Raw genomic sequence first — 19,406 nt, forward strand, 5'->3', positions numbered from 1 at the left:
CCTTGCGAGTGTTCCGGCGATCCCTCTTAAATTCCAGGAGGCGGCGACAGATGTTACCATCAAGGGGTGTGTCGAGAGACTGCGAAAGATTTATATACAAAGAGCTCTCGTCCGATGAAGAATTAAACAGCATTATAAATATAAAAACGTGAAATTAATTAGGGTCACTCAAAAGGGTAGTGTTCTGGTACATTTTTTTTTAATCACGTATGGCCACTAAGGACCACGTGAATGTCAATGCTTGAAGAAGTTTGTCGGGGGGTGCGGTCAGCAAAGAACAACATAAATAAACAAAACCATATTTATTTATTTATTATAAATTCTTATACAAACTTCTTCAAGCATTAATCTACGGTCAACTATCTACACCTCATTGTGAATATCAATGGTTATGCTTCTTGGGAGTCTTGATTTTCTTTCTTCCCATCGCAGTTTCATGATCCTCGACTGCCTTTCTTCGGGCCACTTCGTACCCATTTTTTTCCTCTTCCACTATTGGTGAGATTTTTCAATGTTTTCCTATAGGTATCTCTATCTAGACAGCCGGTATCTGAAATTTTAAGTCTTTTTTTTTTCCTTCTCTGGTACGTTTTATTACAAAAACGTGTAACACAATGGAATAAAATGTGCAATTATATGAGAATCAGGTCCCATCTTACGATTTTCTAGCAGCCTTGTGACTATAAAGTTTATATTCACCCTCTCTAGATTACCATAATAATCTAATCACATAAGAACCATACTATTGGCCAAGAGAGGAATAATTAGTTTGTTCCATTAATCATTTAATTGAGTGTTATTAATTGTTAGCTTTGAGATCATATTATTTATTTGGGTTTTCTTGAATTGCAGATAAAATTGCAAATTAAACAAATGTTTCATTGTTAAAATTCAGAATAAATAAAAAATATGCAATTTTGTGCATTAAAACCTGAAAATATTTAAAGTCAAGAATAGTGTTGATACTGTTAAGAGAGAAAATCAATGGAGTGGAGTGATTTTTGGGTAGAGTACTTGAAATTATCTTAATCTCAATTGCACCACTCTTGTTACATTTGGAGAAATCAGATTTAATGCATCCTGTTTTAGCTAATGGTCTCATCTAGCCTATACTTAATATCAACATTTAAATGAAGGAGGTTTAACTTACCTGAACTTAATCTAATACCTATTATTTGTTTTAAGGATTTATTATTTAACTATTTTATTAATTAGATCATCTAATGTTTGGGAGCTAGCTTGTAGGTTATAACAGGAAAATACACAATAAAAGTGACTTAAAATGTCTTAACCAACCTAATTTTCCAAGAAGAGCCCCTCTAATCCAAATCAGAAGTGGGGGTGGAGGGCACCTAATTTAATTTTTGACTTAACAATTCGCAAAATTCTAAAGTTTGGGCACTACTACTTTAAACTAGCATATAGAAATTAATTTTTAATTCTAAAAAAATCTTAGAAGTTAAAGGAATCTTCCAAACTACCTCTAAGGTTATTAAAAATATAATTTATATGTGGGTGGTTTATATAATGTTTGAAAATCTTATCAATAGTAATGGGTGATATACAATTTAATATTCATTTAGTAACAAAGGTATCAACTAATAAAATAAAAACAACAGAAAATTTAAATGTTATTTTATTTTGTGTCATAATAACAACTTTTCATTCACAATGAAATAAATAATAAAAACATCAACATTATCAAAATAGTATAAAACAGTCTGGGGTTTAAAAAGTATTGAGTTTGTCATTTAAAAGACTACACTTAACAATACAGATCAACTTTGAGCGTCATTGGATGTAGATCTGAAAAAAAAAATGAATAATAATAATACATAATATAGTTAATTAAAGGGAAAGAATAAAATCAACATGTGGAAGGAAATGGACTCATGAGGAGAATGAGCGGCACTCTCAAAGGATGAAGGAGGCTCGAAGGAAGCATGACCAAAGTTGATTTATTTTACCCCCTAAAAACATTATTCGAAAAAAAAAATAGTAAATTTACAACTATATATGAATAAGGCAATAAAATCCATTACTGGGGTTAGAAGATTTAATTTTAAAGGGTTTTAGAGTATTCATTTCATAATCCTTCTCAGATTATGAAACCTACACCATACAAAAGTGAACAAGAGTTTTCTACTTTCGAAATTTGGCAACTGACATACCTGCCATAGTATGCTATGAAATGATTAATTTTATATTTTAGATAGGTCATAGATTTTTCATGGAAACCCGCAGGGCTTACCTGTACATTTTTATCAAAATATTTTGAGGCAGGGCACCTGTAACAGTGGGCAATTTAAAAAAAAAAAAGGAAGTGCAAAAAACATGAATTAAACATATGCAGGCAATAACAGCTGAAAGTCCACCAAGCTGACCTGCACCAAAATCCGCTGATTGAACCCCTGAATTTGGTCCTTCTAAAATGTTTATTTGTGTATGGCCAGTTAATTTATTATATACACTTGAATGAACAAATATAAGGAAAAAATGTGTTTAACCAAATTTAATAAGCAGAACTACTTCTTCAAATGGGGTCAATTGAATATTTTTGTTTTTAGAGTTAAGGAGAGTTTAAACATTTCAGAAATGCTTCAGGGGACCTACCAAATCCTGTAATCTTATAAATAGCAATCGATGTAGTTGGGGACTGCTGTCCTATATGAAGCTTTTACAAGGTACTGTTACTTTTTACTAAATTCTATTTTGAAATAGAATAAGATTAATCAAAATAACAGTTTAATAAACATATTTATATGGTCAAATAGGAAGCAGATTTTTTTAAGCCTTCCCTTCACCTTTAACCTTAATTTATAGCCTATTTTCTATGAAAGAATTATGTTAATAATCAACAATTGAAGGTCAAAGGATCTGAGCTAAAATTAGGCGCAAATTTGTTCTAATTACTGCAATTAATCCAGAAAATCCTTAAAAAATAAAACTTTTTGTTACTTTACAATCATCTACTAATAAATTTCAAAATTTTCATTAATATACCTTATATACATATTTCCTGAATAAACAATGTTCTTATTTATATGAAAAGATTTTTTCCCAAGTTTTTTCTATAACTTCTGAAAATATCAAATATTTTGAGGTCCAGGTGTTTATATATTTGGTGTTTTTTTTTTGTTTTTTATTCCATAAAAGTCTAATTTATTTTAATTTATAGTTAAAAAATCTTTTTTTGCATGTTGATCACATTCCAACACAGTAAACTTTATTAAAATTTTGTATATTCAATTTAATTTCAATTCTTTATAAAAAAAAAAAAAATAAATAAATATCTTACCCAATTCTTTCTTCTAATGTACCTCTGAGCTCAAGTTCTCTTCTGGCTAAAGTATCCCAAGTAACTTCTTCTATCGGACAGTCATTATTCATTCCTCTAAAACAAGATTTACACGAATATTAAAAAAAAAAAAATGTAATAGTAGTCAAATGAGAAATACACAGGTGTCAGAAAAATATTATTATTTCATTTTATTTTTTCAAATGATCTTCCTCTGGTATTTCACTATTATTAATAAAGTTATTCTGGGGTTTCTGTGATGTAACGTTGTAGAGTTTTAAAACTATCAATAATACATGACAAGATGAAAAAGAATTCAACCCACAACCCAGATGATTCTTTCACTCTTTCTACAGCATCATGTTTCTTTTTCTTTAATATTTTAGGAAGAAATCTACTTTATTAGTCTAATCACAAAAAATAGAAAAAGAAAAAGAGATGTGATTTAAACTCAAACTATTCCATGCTACAGCCAGTTAAAAAAATAATAATAGTATCTCAGAGAAGTAAAATAAATTAATAATCGAACCGTTCTTCAAAAAAACATGAAAGAATTCAAATCTTTAGAAATAATAAAAATTAATAGACTAAAATTAAGTTGCAATAACATTCAAAATATTAATAATAGTTTCTCAAGAACAATTAAATGACAGAATGCAGCTGACCAAAACATTTAAAATACAACTTATTGATCTATCATAATACCTGTCATTGTCAATTGTTTTAGTTTCATTAAGAAGATATTCAGATATGAAAACATCAACCAAATGACTGTTCAGTGTCGTCACAGCTTGGTCATATATTTTGGAAACTCGGTCTGGATCTCCAAATTTTGCTTCAAACTTTACAAACCACAACCAAACGTCTATAAAAATTATTTCAATAAATGAGTATCGGAAAATCCTATCTATGGAAAAAAAAAAGACATTCATACTAAACTAAATATAAAACTAACCTGTGTTTGACTTGCCATATTGATTTACAGCTGTCTCATAAACTTTCCTGGCATATTTTACATCAACTTTTGGCTGTGCATCCTCCAGCTTGGACATAGCTACATGGATGTCTAACGAAAAAGGAGGTGTAGTGGAAAGGGTTGAATATGCTTTCCTGGCGGCCACTAAAACAAAATTTTATATTACAAAACCTTAATTAAAATGTTGTAATAACAGGTAACCTTAATTTTAATACTGTTTTTAAGAAACCATTTCTACGCCTGTAATTGAATATAAAACATACAGCAAGGGAAGGGAATATGAAACATAATATACAAAACATATTATGTATTAAATTTAGACTTATTTATCTTGAACCAACTGAAGGCATTTTCTTCTAATGATTCGTTCATTAGTTATTTATGTTTTCTCAATTATGATTTCCTTTAATCTCTGGTTTTACCCTTTCTAAATATTCAAATGGAATGGGTCATTGTTTTTAAAATTATTAAATTTTACATTATTGCTATGCAACAGATTTTCTTTGACCTTCTGGTATCAAGTCAGTTGGTTTAAACTTTTCATTTGTATTCTTTCAATTTGGAACTACTTTATATATGATTACTTTTACCATCCATTTCTATTCTTTCCGAATTGAATCAATATTTGTTATTCAATCAACTATTTTCTCAAGTTTTTTTATCAATTGTTAAATTAAACTTATTTTTGAATTGAATAACTTTTTCTACCGAGACTGCATAAGCCTTACTTAGATGACTTCTGAGAAGGAACTGTAAAAAGGATTTATCCACAAAATGCATTATTATGTCAAATAAAAATGTCTAATAATCCTATATTGAAAAAAAAATCATTTTTAAATAGTAAAGAATTCTCAATCTAAATTTATCAAATTAATTATGACTTTTTACATACAAAATACATACTTTTTCTTATATCATTAAAATAACAGTGTTTTCTTCACATTATTAATATGAATCAAACTTTTTATTTTTCAGAATATTCAATATATAATTTACAATGTCTCTGTTCTGTTCTTGTCACCAGTGAATACTTTTTGATTTTATTCAATAAGAGATGTAAAATATCACTATAGGATGTTATGGGAAGGGGGATGCAGGAAACTGCATTTCGTATTATTACTAAAGATTTGCTTACAAATAAAAAATATTAAAAACTATTAAAAGCAAAAAAATACTTACTGATTCCTCTAGTCACGGCCAACCATTCAATATATCGGCCTTTAAGAACTGCAGCAACAATGGGATCATTAACACCTTCATTCCACAAATTTTCAGCCTAAAATGAACATTAAATTATTTTTTTATTAAAATATAGATTAATACGCAAAAGTATATAGAAAAAAGTCTTATATCAGCATAGATAAATGTAGCACCCTCCTCTCTTCTACTAGATATGCAATTACCTATATTTCAAGGTTTAAGAATGAAATTTATAATTTAATAAATCTGATTTGCAATTTGAGGATAAAATTTATGAGAGAAACATGTATAAGATATGCATGTCAAGAAAAATACTTTTGGATATGGTTAAGCGAAAATAGTGGATTGAGTTTGATAAAATTAACATTGGACTATATTCATCAAATCCTCAAGTTTCTACAAACTTTGACCTAAACTGGACGAGTTTTTTTTTTTAAATATAGGTGAGACAAAGAAAATATGTCAATGACATAAATGAAAGTGGCAGATAGAATACGATAAAATCTATATGGGACCAATTAGGTAACAACCCGCAAAGTCTCTGAAAGTTTCTCAAAAGTGGAACAACAGTTTGAATGATAATGTCAGACTGAGTAACAACATGGAAATCCAGTCTCGTCTAATGATTATTCTGGACTATTATTACTATATAATGATTATTAGTTTGCCTTCAACTCCTCCAGGTCAAGGTAATTACCGAATAATATAACAAAAAAAGTCAGTCAGTTTTTCATGCATTATAGACGGATTTGGAAATACAACAATGATTTCACAATTAAAATCCAAAAAATTAATTAAGTGCAATTTCATGCAGGAAAAATTCAAAATTTGCAAATTCAAGCAGTAACACCAAAGTGTCTAGGGCATGTCAATGGTCAATATCAAATATAATCTCTAGATTAATTGTCTTAGGTGTATTTTGAAGGAAATAAAACACAGAAATCAAAATAATTTGATTTTTACTAAAGTTTTTTTAAATATGTTCCAAGGAGTGCCAACATTATTCTGCCCGTAAGGAGTATATTGAGCAATATTCCATCAGTCATTAGTGGTGTAGATTGAATATAGTGGATGATCTAGAAATGTCAAATGCTGATTAAAACTTTTTAGTTAGTTATGGAATAGTTCTCCATGCCAAATAGGAAGCTTCTCGTATCACCTTTAGGCTTTCTTTTTCTGTAAATCCATAACTGATGCAATGAAAATAATATCTGATTCACAATCATTCATATGCAGGTAAGAAACAAGGTATGTGTTAGGAGAAAGCAAGATCATAACAGACAATACACTAAAGCATACAAGGGGCACTTTCAATAACATTGACTGTATAAGGGTTGGCTTTAGAAAGCCACTAATAAATAGTAGAAAAACCACTGAAATTAAATAGGATAATTCAAAAAACAAAAAATGTAGGACTAAAAATTGTAATAGGCAAATCAATATTCTGAGAGAAGCTCTAGTATACATTAATCTGATACCTGACCTTAGTTATATCAGCAATTTGGTAATACTCAAGAATTAGCATCCAAAGGCTGGCCTTGTCAGGGATGTTTGGGTGTGAAATAATCTCCTTAAAAACTGCCATAGCTCCTACTTCGTCACATTTGCTCAAGTGACTGCGCAATCTCATAGCCCAAAGTTTGTTGCTTGTACCAAACTTCTCAGTTCCCCATTGCAGGACTTTGCAGGTGTCTACATTATCAAGCTTGGTGATCTAAAAATGTTATTAGATGTACATATTATTAATTGCACATAAGATCATTAAAACTTAAACTTTACCACACTGATTAAGGTAACTTATTAATTTACTGAGATACCAATCTAAAAGAATAATCCTAACTGCCAACAAAAAATTATGATCACTTAATAACAACAATACCTTGACTTTTATCGTATTTGTCGCGGCCAACATATGGTCCACAAATAGATTATTGGAACATATGATTTTTATTAAGTCAAAAAACAAAACAACTACTCTCTGTTGTTTTTTATACTGAAAACAGACAACTTCTTAGCGTCTCACTGCATACACATATCTTCTCCATTGTCTCCTCACTACGCATTCGTAGTTGCCAGCATTCTGGCCATCTTTGCCAGCTTAATCATTTTAGCCATGGCAGGTGGACTACTTCGACTCATCCTCCAAGAAGACAAGGTGGGTGGACGTACGTCCTTTTGTCGATCTACTTCCACGAGAATATCCACTCAGAACAACCACAACTGGGGCCTCACCAATCACCGGTGATATAAGACTTTTTCTTTCTCTTTTGTCTAATTCATTTAATTGTGTAATAGTTTTAAGCTTTCTTTTTTTTCTAGTTGGTACATTTTTATATATTTTGTGTTCCTCTTATTATGTTCACTTATATAAAAATACAAAAATTCGGCTATTCTTTTCTTTTCAATATTTTTCACAGTTGGGCTAGTAAAGGTTCCTTTTGAACCCCTAATCGCCGTAACAGTATTAAATTAACAATAATGATTAATTTCCAAATTATTTAATTTTAACAATTTTTTTTATTAAGTATTTTTATATCTTCCTAAGACTTTAAAAGACGTAATTTTTTTTTTAATGTGAATTACTGCAGACAAAAAAATAAATAAATAAAAATTCTACACAGGTTTTGATGTTATGTAGTAAAATAATATTTTGTTATTGTAGTTATATTTTATAAGAAGCTAAAATTTTATAATACTACTCAGTTTTAAGTAATAGCTAATAAGGACTGTTTGTCCCAGATTAAGATAAATACAACTTGAGATAGTCAGTCAAGCAGAACCAGAGAAGACAAAATCTAAAGGAAACAATGGAAACGATAATGCTCTTTGACATCCAAAGAAAAGCAAAATGTGAGTAGAAAGGGCATTAGAGAGTTAGTTTATAAGGAAATAAATTAGTCTATTTGTGCTCCACTAGTGAGATGCAAATATTTGTAAAAAAAATCCATAAAACGTAATTAAAGATCTCAGATATATCATATACAAATGTAAAAAAAAATAGGTTTCCACTAAGAGCAAATAAATTTTAGAATGTCCTTTCATTTTGTTTTATCAATTAAGTCCTAACCAAGATTAAAAAAAAAAAATTATTACCCATGAAACAACATACCCAGAACAAATAATGGTTTTCTGAAAGCATACTTTTTTTATGAGCAGCTTCAAAAGCATTCTTTAAGCAATTTTTCTTAAAAGTAGATAAAGTAGAAAGGTCTTCATTTATCTCAATGATATAATCGAGATAAAGCGACCACATTTTTTTAGTCGGAACATTTCTCAATCCATCTTCATAGACAGAGATACATTTCCTGAAACAATTATGATTAATAACAGCACACTAGCTAGATTAAATAATTATTATAATGATATAAGATGCTAATATCGATTATTTTTTTAAGTACTTAATTTTTCAATATTCAAATATACTACTTCATATTTTTTAAGATGACATTCATGTGTTGTAAACAAAAAATGTTAATTTTAAAATCAAGAAAAATGCATTTATCTAATTATGATTCTTTGCTAATAGCTAATTCTTTCTTCGCCATTTTATGTTAGAATATTCAGTAGACAGTCAATCTTAACGTGATAGATGAGTTCATCAAAGTGATTTCTACAATTATCTCCCTCCCTCCCCTACCATAGTGCTTATAGTTTATGATAAGTAAATTTTTATAAAATGTTTTTCTTGAAACTCAGAACATGTCTATCTAAACTTTGTTTCTATAATTAATTACACCATTTATTTAGTTAATATTATAGTACCAATTTAAATAAATAAAAAAGATTATATATTTGATATTCACACATTCGCAAATATATATTTTTTAATAACTAGGATTTTTAAAATTAGTAAGTAATCATTGAACATAATAGTTTCAAATGTTATAAATAATTAGTATAATTGTTTGTAAATAAAAATACACATATTTAAAGATTTCTGAAGGCTTTAAGAGATTAATATAACTCAACCCTCTCTTCTGGTCAGAGAGGAGCATTTTCAATGTCTATTATAAAATTTTAAATATGCATGAAGTTAAAATTATGTTTAATAATTAATTTGAATTTCATTTAAGGATGAAGTTTAGATTTAAAATTGTAATAAACATCCCCAATAAAATAAACTGAATAAAACCGAAATAAGAAAATAAAATTACTGGCAGGGAGGATGAAGATTACAATATCTCACTGAAAGGGCTAAGCTGTAAATATCGGTTTCAGTAAGTCTAAACTCACTTACAAACAATCTCTATCATTCTTTTAACTGATAAAACTAGATATTCGACAATTTATGTAAATTAAAATAAGATATCAAAGTTAAGAATTTATGATGACTTTTCTGACTGTAACAAAGATGATTGTGTATTTCCAAGCCAAATCCCCAACATATTTCCAAGATTTTCTAGTATAAATAAGAAAGAATTTTCTAAGACTTATGTTTTTGTCTAACAGTAATTAAACTTTAATTTAAGTGCCATCAAAATACTAAAAAAATCGACTTGTATCCATGTGTGCAGTCAGAAATTCGTTCCTAGGGAAGCTACCTTACGTTCATTGATGATTGAAAGATGGCCACTACTATACTACTCAACTATCTTCGACTAAACCACATTAATCTTAGCCTGCTCAAGTCAACAATAAGGATATTATAATATATACAACAAAAATAAAAATAAAAACACATACCCTATTCTTTCTTCTAATGTACCAGTAAGCTCAAGTTCTCTCCTGGCTAGAGCATTCCATGTAATTTCCCCTTTAGGATTTTTGGAACTATTCTCTCTAAAGCAAAAAATGTTATGACATTTTTTAATAATTCTAAGTTCAGTAATTAGTACATTATAATAATAATTCTCAAAAAAAAGGTATAACTAATGAGTACTGGTGTCTCATGTTTCTGTAGACTCATTAGAGTAAGCAGTCACTCACATATTTATGCACAGCAGCACATGGTAAGCTGATATGAAAGATATTCTAGATATTATATATTAATAATACAATATATAATTTAGAATAGCCTTCCAATTTGAGGTCTTATTGGCTAATTATTGTGGTCAAACCTAGAAGATTAGTGGTATTGTAGATTAATTACATTTCATCCTGATAAGCATGGCCATGGAGTGCCATTAATGGTTACACAACTTTTAAAAGTACATTTTATGTTGAGTTTTGAGTTTGGTACACCAGGGTACCACAAAACAGCGAGTAAACAGAGTTAACCTCCTTTTATTAAAAAATTTTAATTAAACAAAATTAGGGTAAAAACTAAATAAATCAATAAAAAATCACTGATCCAACTTAACTCACAAACTACAATACCTGTCATTATTCATTATTCCAGCTTCGCTCAGTTGATATTCAGAAATGAAAACATCTATTAATTTACTGTCGAGAGTCTTGATAGCCTGATCATAAATTTTGAGGGCTCGTTCTTTATCTCCGTATTTAGTTTCAAACTTTAAGTACCAAATCCAAACATCTATAAAATTATTTAAACTAATAAATATTTGAAATACTAGTCATTTAATTTAAACTACAGAAGAAATCTGATACAAACCTGTTTTAGACTTGCCAAATTGATTTACAGCTGTCTCATAAACCTGCCTGGTATATTTCATGCTCACTTTTGGCTGTGCATCCTCCACCTTGGACATAGTTTCATGGAGATCAAGTGATAAAGGAGGTGTTGTGGATATTGTTGAATAGGCTTTCCTAGCAGAACCTAAAACAAGGTAAAATCTTAAAAATTAAAGAGAGTTTTATCTTAAAAAAAAAAAAGGGACTCATACATATTTCCTGAAAATGTCCAAATGAAATGAGCCCTACAAACTGATCTGCAAGTATAATAGACATGAAGAGCCATATTTTGGCCAACTATCCCTAATTCCTTAAGTATAGGAAAAAGATATATTGCACATTAGGCATTTTGTAATTTCTAGGACGCTGAATACAAAATTAATCTTGTGCTTGCATTCTATTTCTATTCTATTATATTTTGACACAGGTAAATCATTCACTTAGAGCAGCTAAATCATTCATCTAATTTTTTATTTCATAATCCTATGGACTCATGGAATTAGTATTAACCAACATTACACAAGTCGGTCAATAATAGATAATTGGAGGGGACTTTTTTCTTTTAATTTTTCGATATTAAATTAATTTACTGGTATCTGAAGATCATTAGTATAGAAATAAAATCTAAAAAATTATCAGCGGTAAAATGACAATGCCTCTGATCCATAGTTTTAGTTGTCTTCCATTCATTCATCTACGAACACTTTGACTACAGTGGAAAACACTGTGTTATCAGGCCGTGGTGGCCCACATATGATGACAATGTCGTCAAGATAAGTCACTTTTCTAGCTAGCGTTGGGAATAGTGGGAAAAGCTATATCACCTCCCTTTTACCTTGAATTGTTCCGAACTGTATTTAGTACTGTCCTTGTTTCCACCAGCTATGATCGTTCTGGGTTCTGAGATCTTAAAAGATTTTTACACTCCTTTAAATGTTTTTTATTATGGAATTTATCTTAAAATTCTATATGAAGTTTATACATTTATTTACTTATGTATTCTTTTATTTTACACACTTCCAATAAATAACATTTTTTATAAAAATTGTTTTATTTAATTGTTTTTTAACATTGTTTTGAATAATTTTATGCTGTTTAAATGTTTTATGGAAAATTATGTGATAACTATGATAACTTTCTACTAATTGAATAACTGTCCTCATTCAATAATTTAGTTAAAAAACCTGAAAAAAATTCATGTATCAGCTGATTGCTTACATAGATTCAGTGGTATACCCGGATAATGATAATGTGTCATCAAGGTTAAAAAATAGGTATTCAAACTTTATTTGGCTAAATATTATATTTAATAGATTATATAACACTTATTTGAATTAAATGAAAAGAAAATATCAACAACAAAAAAATCATGCTTTTAAGTGGTTTCCTATGGAAGCGTTTGCGGTGTGTTAAAGTACTAACCAAGGTTACTCCCACCGTGCTATTGAACTAAACATTAGGAAACTAAATTTTCTCCACATAATGAAAAAACAGATATTTCATAAACGATTTGAGAAAAAGTTCAAGATTTATTTACTGTCTCAATAATTAGACTTAGTGCAGTACATACTAATTTTTTACTAAATTAACTGTTAGTTGCAAACTGCTGAGAATGATCTAATACTGAAAAAAAAAATTTTTTGGATTCTTTTTTTTGTAATTAATTCCATTATGGTTTTTTATAGGTTATGATTAGAAAAATTACTTACCAATTCCTTTACTCATGGCCAACCATTCAATATATCGACCCTTAAGAGCCATACCAACAGTAGGATCATTAACACCTTCTTTCCACAAACTTTCAGCCTAAAGTGAACATAAAATTATTCTTAGTAAAAATAAAAGTAATTTTTGAACATTTTTCTGTTGGGTATATAATTACTTTAATTTCAAGGTTAATGATTAGTCATTTGAGAATGAAATATACAGGATGAGCCATTATTAAAATATATATATGTATCCAAAAAATTACTTTTCCGAATGAGTATGCAGATGCCGATGAAATTTACTAAATTTATACTAAACCATGTTTACACAAATCCCTAACTTTCCCCTAGCTTTGAGGCAAATTAAATTTCCTCAATGAGTTTTTCTATTTCCATCTTGAAGGCAATTTAAGACTGCATCATCACTGTCAAAATTTAAACTAAACTAACTGGACAATGCTCTGAGACAGTGAAGTTATATTAGGTTAATTCCTATTCTTTGAACCAGGCTATTTCCTCACTTAATGTTGGTCAACAAATAGCTAATGTGCAGTGCTCCCATAATGCAATCATGTGACTTTTATTGGATATTGGATCCATGTTTAATTTAAAAGTATTTTGTAATTATGAGAGATAGTTGACCGTGGATGACGTACAAGGAGAGGATGGTTGGGGGTGTGGTCAAAGAGAAACACAAATAAGTAGTATTAACCTATTTTATTGTGCCAACGTTTCGGCTAGAGTTTCTAGCCTTCTTCAGGGCTAAAAACAGAACAAGATAACAACCACAGTAAGTATAGAAAATAAAAAAGAAAGTATAAATAGAATAACAAAAAATGAATAATTTTAAAAAATAGAATTAATAAAATGAAGTGATGAGAGAAGCAGGAAATAAAATGCATACATAGGCAATTGAAAAAGTGGGTAAAATAACATAATTAAGGAAATGAAATAAAAATGATGTTATATAATGCAAAGAAGTATGAACATATTAGTTATTAATAATTTAAAAATTGAAATATGGAAAGAAAAAGAAAATTGAGAGGAAGAAAATATATGTAACAATAATAATTGATAAAGAGGCAAAATATAAGTAAAGTATACCATAAGAAATGAAGAGAAAAAAAAAAAAATTTTGAAAACACTAATAATAATATATGAAAGGAATATGGTCCGGGTGCGGTAAAAAAAAACTCAAATAGTAGAAATATACTATTTTAATGAGCCTAATTAAGCACCGCTTCTACTATTTGAGTTTTTTTTTACCGCACCCGGACCATATTCCTTTCATCTTTACACACGGTCAATCAATAATCTTCCAGTATGTCTAATAATAATATAGTGAACATAACTTATAACGTGGGTAAGGAAAATGGATAAGAGTGGAGCAAAGAAGGGGTGGTAAAATAAAGAAAGGGGAAAGAAAAAAAAGAATAAAACGAACCTGTTAGCTGGAAAATCAAACGCCTAATGGATACTGCGCCATTGATGGCCAAACTCTGAATTTAAAAAGCTGTTACAAGAATGACTAAGTGTTTTTTAAGAGGAAACGTTATGAGAGGGTAAAAATAAAAAATAAAAAGTAGAAAATATTTAGAGGAAGAAAGCATGTGAGAGGGTGACGACAAATGGTTATTGGAAGAGTTAAAAATATATATGGACCAACGAATTACCGAATAACGAAGTACCGGAAGATGATACTGTCATGGGTATTTAACAACAGTTAAAAAGAGGAAACGTATATAAGAGGGGGACGACAAATGTGTAAGAAAAAGTTTAAAAGTGAAATAATGCGTTAAAAAGTGGGCAGAAAAAATAAAATGAATTTAAAAAAAAAAATTAATAATAAAATAAAATTGAAAAAAAATAAAATAAAATAAAAATGTGAAAATTACTTTTTTAATAAATTAACTATTTGTGAATATGTTAATGATAAGTTTTTCTTGTCGGTTTTTAAATTGACGGAATAAGGTTATAATTGGATATAGAGGCTTTCAGAGATGAGCCTTTTGTCATGGTTATGAACTGTAGCAAGTATAGACGTTTTGTCAAAATCGAAGGAATGATTTAATGAAAGAGAATGTTCTGAAAGTTTAGAGGCAGAATGATTATGTGAGGAAATAGAATATTTGTGTTGTTTGAAACGGTCTTTTAGGAGATTTTTGGTTTCGCCTATGTAAGCAGAATTACAATTAAGGGTGGAGCAAGGGATGCAGTATAAAATATGTGATCGGTGTAGAGGAGGGATAGGGTCTTTTAGTTTAGTGTGAATATTAGATAGTGTGTTGTGAGGTCTGAAGGTAATACGGAGGTTAGGTATAGCAGAACATAAGAGTTTTTGAATGTTGTCGGAAAGAGAGGGGATATATGGTAGTGATCTGTATAATGAGGTAGAAAGGGGTTGTGAAGAATTAGGTGAAGTGGTGAGAAGATTTTGGTAGTTGTGTAAAAGTTTATGAATGATATGGAGAGGGAAGTTTATTAGCTAAGAGTATTTGTTTGATGCGGTGTGTGTTTTTTCATGGAATCGGGAGTCAGAAAGGGAAAGGCCACGGTGAATAAGGTTTTTGGCTACGTTATTAAAAGTATTTTGCATGGGTTCTCATGAAAATTTGTTCATATTTTACTAGATATAAATATTTAATTCAAAAACTATATATCACAATAATAATCTAGGCTCATTGGAAAGGCTTAGAAAGCTAATGAAAAAAAAAATCTTAATCTGATCAATATCAGTTAAGATACAGGAATCCATTGGTGATTCCAGAACATTTTTGTATTATTTACAGATGCAATAAAAAATTAACATTGAGTAATCATTTGTAGCTTATTTTGATTCAAGATATATTATAGTATTTAAATTACTAACCTTTGCAGTATCTAGGATTTGATAACATTTAAGGACTAACATCCAGAGATTTGCCTTGTTGGGGATATCTGGAGTGGAGATGATTTCCTTAAAAACAGCCATAGCACCTTCTTCGTCAGATTTGCTAAGGTGATAGCGCAGTCTCCATGACCAAAGTTCATAGCTTGAGCCTAACCTTTCAGTTCCCCATTTCAGAACCATGCAAGGATCTACATTATCAATTTTCTTGACCTAAAAAAAATTATAATAATATATTAAATAAATTAAATTATATCCTTGTATAGTCTCAACACTTTTTATTTCATCAATAGTCCAACGTTTCGGCCATCCTCAAGGACAATCTTCAATGTAAATTCTCACCACACATCAAAATTTAAAAATTGTTTTGCAGGCTATTTTGCCTAGGTCATTAATTATAAGTCAAACACACCCTATTTTTTTAAAAATTCATAAATGTATATAAACAAATTTGTTTATATGGTAGTGATAGTGTGGATAAATTGAAAATTAAAAGTTTTAAATATTTATGAATTTTTTAAAAAATAGGGTGTGTTTGACTTATAATTAATGACCTGGACAGAATAGCCTGCAAAACAATTTTTAAATTTTGATGTGAGGTGAGAATTTATAATGAAGATTGTCCTTGAGGATGGCCGACACGTTGGACTATTGATGGAATAAAAAGTGTTGAGACTATACAAGGATACAATTTTGATTTATTTAATAAATAATTACCAGTCTCAAGAAATTGAAAAAAATTATATTACATTAATATAATAATATAATTAATATATCTAATCATTTCTATTTGAACAAGACAAACATTTTCTTTTAATTACAGTAGAAACCCACTTATCACCTCACTAAGGATTGAGATATTACAGGAGAGCCTTTTAATTCAGGTTAATTAATTAAATCACCAGTTAATTCGGAGTATTGCGGTCCATCAAAAGCATAAGTTTTTAAAATCATAATGGTAGTCCCTGAAATTAGCACATTCAAATAAACCACATCTTCAGGTTTATAAATTAGTTGTATATATCAGTACATTTTAAAATTGCTAAATCTTCCAGGGATCATAAAGATAATGCAGTTAACATTTGGTATAGATTTGTTCAGTAATTTGCATAGTAAGCGGTTATCCCATTTTAGGCCCTACTATCAGTCTTAGGAATTTCCTTTTGAATTGATCTATTTGCAGATACCTAGGGGTAAGGGCCCATGTCTCACACGCCATAACAACTGGTGAAATAATAGTCTTCTATAGCCTAAACTTACTTGCATGACTCAACATTTCACTTTTAATAAGGCTCGCATCAGAAAAGTAAGTAAGTTGGCAACCATCATATCTTATATACACCATGTTCAATATTGACCGTTTATGGTGGGCTTTATGTTGAAATAATTTAGTGAGTGACTCATAGACAGTTGTTTTAATAACTTATGATAGTTTGGAAGGGCTAAGTATGAAATAAGGTTAATGAGCCTTGAAGTGCATTTGAAAAGGCAAAGATTGTTGAAAAAAAACAGCAATAATAAAAGATAATCACAAAATAAGCTTATTAATGAAAAAAATAGGACTTATATTCAATTGGGAGTATATAAAATGATTTTTAATTTAAAATGATAAATGTCCACAAATTAATAACAAGAATTGGATAATGGGCGGAGGGGCCTGAAATGCTGTTCAAATATTTAAAAAAATAAAGAAGTGAAAACGGGTGTCAATCGATTCCTAAAAATAAATATAATGAAGTTTTAACAAACTAACCCTTTGGAACCTAGTTGCAGCATTACAAATAATTATTTATATTTAAAGTGTATCTTCATTGTTTGATATTAATTTGAACATGAAACAGTAGGATATAAATATATTATGTAATTAGAAGTATAAACATTAAAATGACACGCAGTATAGGACTCCAATGGGAGTCTTGGCCGAAAAAAAAAAAAAAAAATTAAAATGACACAAGGGGTTACAATAAGTTGTTCCAACATTATATCAAATTGTACAATGAATAATGATTATAATAATCATGATTATAGAAACTTCATGAACAACCTATTAATATGGAATAATATACCATCTCTTAGAATGAATAGGAGAATAAAGCAGAGTTATTTCCGTGGTCAATTATGTTTTGTTTTTTAATTAAATTATTTTTTATTAATCTTTCAATGTTACGATAACCCATATTCCTCTCTCACTAATTTTAATCTGCTCACTATGATAAGCTAGTTCTAAAGGTTTAACAGAATAAAAAATTTTGGCAGAAAGCATCTTCTAATCTTCTTTGGTAGATCTTGTTATGCACATCGACCAGAGGTTTGTGAGCAATGAAATATACTGCATCATATGATACAGTTCATAAAGAAGACTTGGAACAGATATTGACCCCCCCCCCCCAACAGTCAGATTCATTGTCAACCTCACTTTCCTGCAGGTGATATGTACTGCCTCAGTTATATGAACAGTGAGCTGGAGACCTATGGATGAATTCAATTGGCTTTCACAATTCACTACTATTCAGTAACAAAGGCCTTGTAAGTGATCTCAAGTAACTCAACAAAAGAGGGATGGCTACAGGCACACAGGAAAAGCAATGAGAGAAAGAAAAGGGCAGTCTTCTGGAATCAACTTCCTTTTATTCAGGAATCTTCTATCCACAAACTCTATTAGGATCTCCTACACTGTAAAGTTCCTTATATGCTAACCTACCATGATTAGTTTATTATTCAGGGTTCCTTCCCCTAGTCTAACTGATCCACACAAAATACTTTATATTCAGCAGGCGCACACCAAACAGTACTATTGAATCAACATACCCACAGCAAATAATGCTTCTCTGATAGCATGTTTTCTTTGTGTCCAACTTCAAAAGCTTTCTTTAAACAATTGTTCTTAAAAATAGGTAAAATAGTATTATCCTCATTTAATTCCAAAACATAACTGAGGTAAAATGACCACATTTTTCTTGTTGGAACTTTCCTTAACGCATCCTCATAGACAGAGACACATCTCCTAAAACAATTATGATTAATAAAATATAAATAATAAAATATATATGTATATATAGTTGACCGTAAAGATTTAAATATAAGTAGGTGGTCAGGGTTGCGGTAAAAAAAAGAACAAATAGTTTTAAACTATTTGTTCTTTTTTTTACCGCAACCCTGACCATATACTTATATATAAATAATAAAAGTTTGAAAGCATTAAATTATAACTAAATTATTGGTATATCATAAAATGTCAAAATTGATAAAACTTAAAGGCATTTAATTTACATCCAAGATGTGAAGAGAGAAAAAATAAAATAATGTACTCAGAACAGTAATAAATTAATATAATTTTGAGATTAAATAAGGATACAAAACGTGATGTCATATATGTATGAAAAGCTTGAGTGCTATTGTTGCCGTAACAACTATGCCTGTTTCAGTTCTTACAACAAAATTATCAATTTAATTAAGAATAAAGCGATCAAACACGTTAATGAAATGTTTAAAATAGCCTAAATAGTTAAATAATAAAAGCCATATCATATTCATATATGTTTAAAATATGTTGATAGAGACAAAAAGTGTATACTATGTATTATATTGAGTTCTTCACAGTAAATATTCATAAAAACAAAAAAAACAATACCCTATCTTTTTTTGTAATGTACCATCCAGTGTAAGTTCTCTTCTGGCCAAAGTATCCCAAGTGATTTCTTCTTTTGGGTGTTTGTTTTTCATCCTCCTAAATATTTAATATAAAAAATATATCAGTAAATATTT

The 19,406-nt window shown here is 29.3% G+C and overlaps 1 protein-coding gene across 2 annotated transcripts in view; it reads right to left on the reverse strand.

The window, feature by feature from the left end:
• Window positions 1-1,618: 1,618 nt before the first annotated feature.
• Window positions 1,619-19,406, reverse strand: part of LOC106686250 (U3 small nucleolar RNA-associated protein 6 homolog) — a 26,355-nt gene continuing 8,567 nt past the window's right edge. For both annotated transcript variants that reach the window (XM_014429438.3, XM_067045367.1), the window contains exons 6-19: window positions 19,273-19,368; window positions 18,450-18,645; window positions 15,624-15,854; window positions 12,758-12,854; window positions 11,029-11,193; window positions 10,791-10,950; window positions 10,158-10,253; window positions 8,584-8,779; window positions 6,958-7,188; window positions 5,454-5,550; window positions 4,254-4,418; window positions 4,004-4,163; window positions 3,299-3,394; window positions 1,619-1,806 (exon numbers count right to left, since the gene is read on the reverse strand). In XM_014429438.3, coding sequence (XP_014284924.1) covers window positions 1,779-1,806; window positions 3,299-3,394; window positions 4,004-4,163; window positions 4,254-4,418; window positions 5,454-5,550; window positions 6,958-7,188; window positions 8,584-8,779; window positions 10,158-10,253; window positions 10,791-10,950; window positions 11,029-11,193; window positions 12,758-12,854; window positions 15,624-15,854; window positions 18,450-18,645; window positions 19,273-19,368 — 2,014 coding nt within the window. In that variant the 3' untranslated portion in view covers window positions 1,619-1,778. The remainder of the gene's footprint in view (window positions 1,807-3,298; window positions 3,395-4,003; window positions 4,164-4,253; window positions 4,419-5,453; window positions 5,551-6,957; window positions 7,189-8,583; window positions 8,780-10,157; window positions 10,254-10,790; window positions 10,951-11,028; window positions 11,194-12,757; window positions 12,855-15,623; window positions 15,855-18,449; window positions 18,646-19,272; window positions 19,369-19,406) is intronic.

The sequence above is a fragment of the Halyomorpha halys genome, unplaced genomic scaffold (assembly GCF_000696795.3).
Source record: "Halyomorpha halys isolate HHAL.00 unplaced genomic scaffold, Hhal_1.1 Scaffold801.1, whole genome shotgun sequence".
In the NCBI taxonomy this organism is placed as follows: Eukaryota; Metazoa; Arthropoda; class Insecta; order Hemiptera; family Pentatomidae; genus Halyomorpha; species Halyomorpha halys.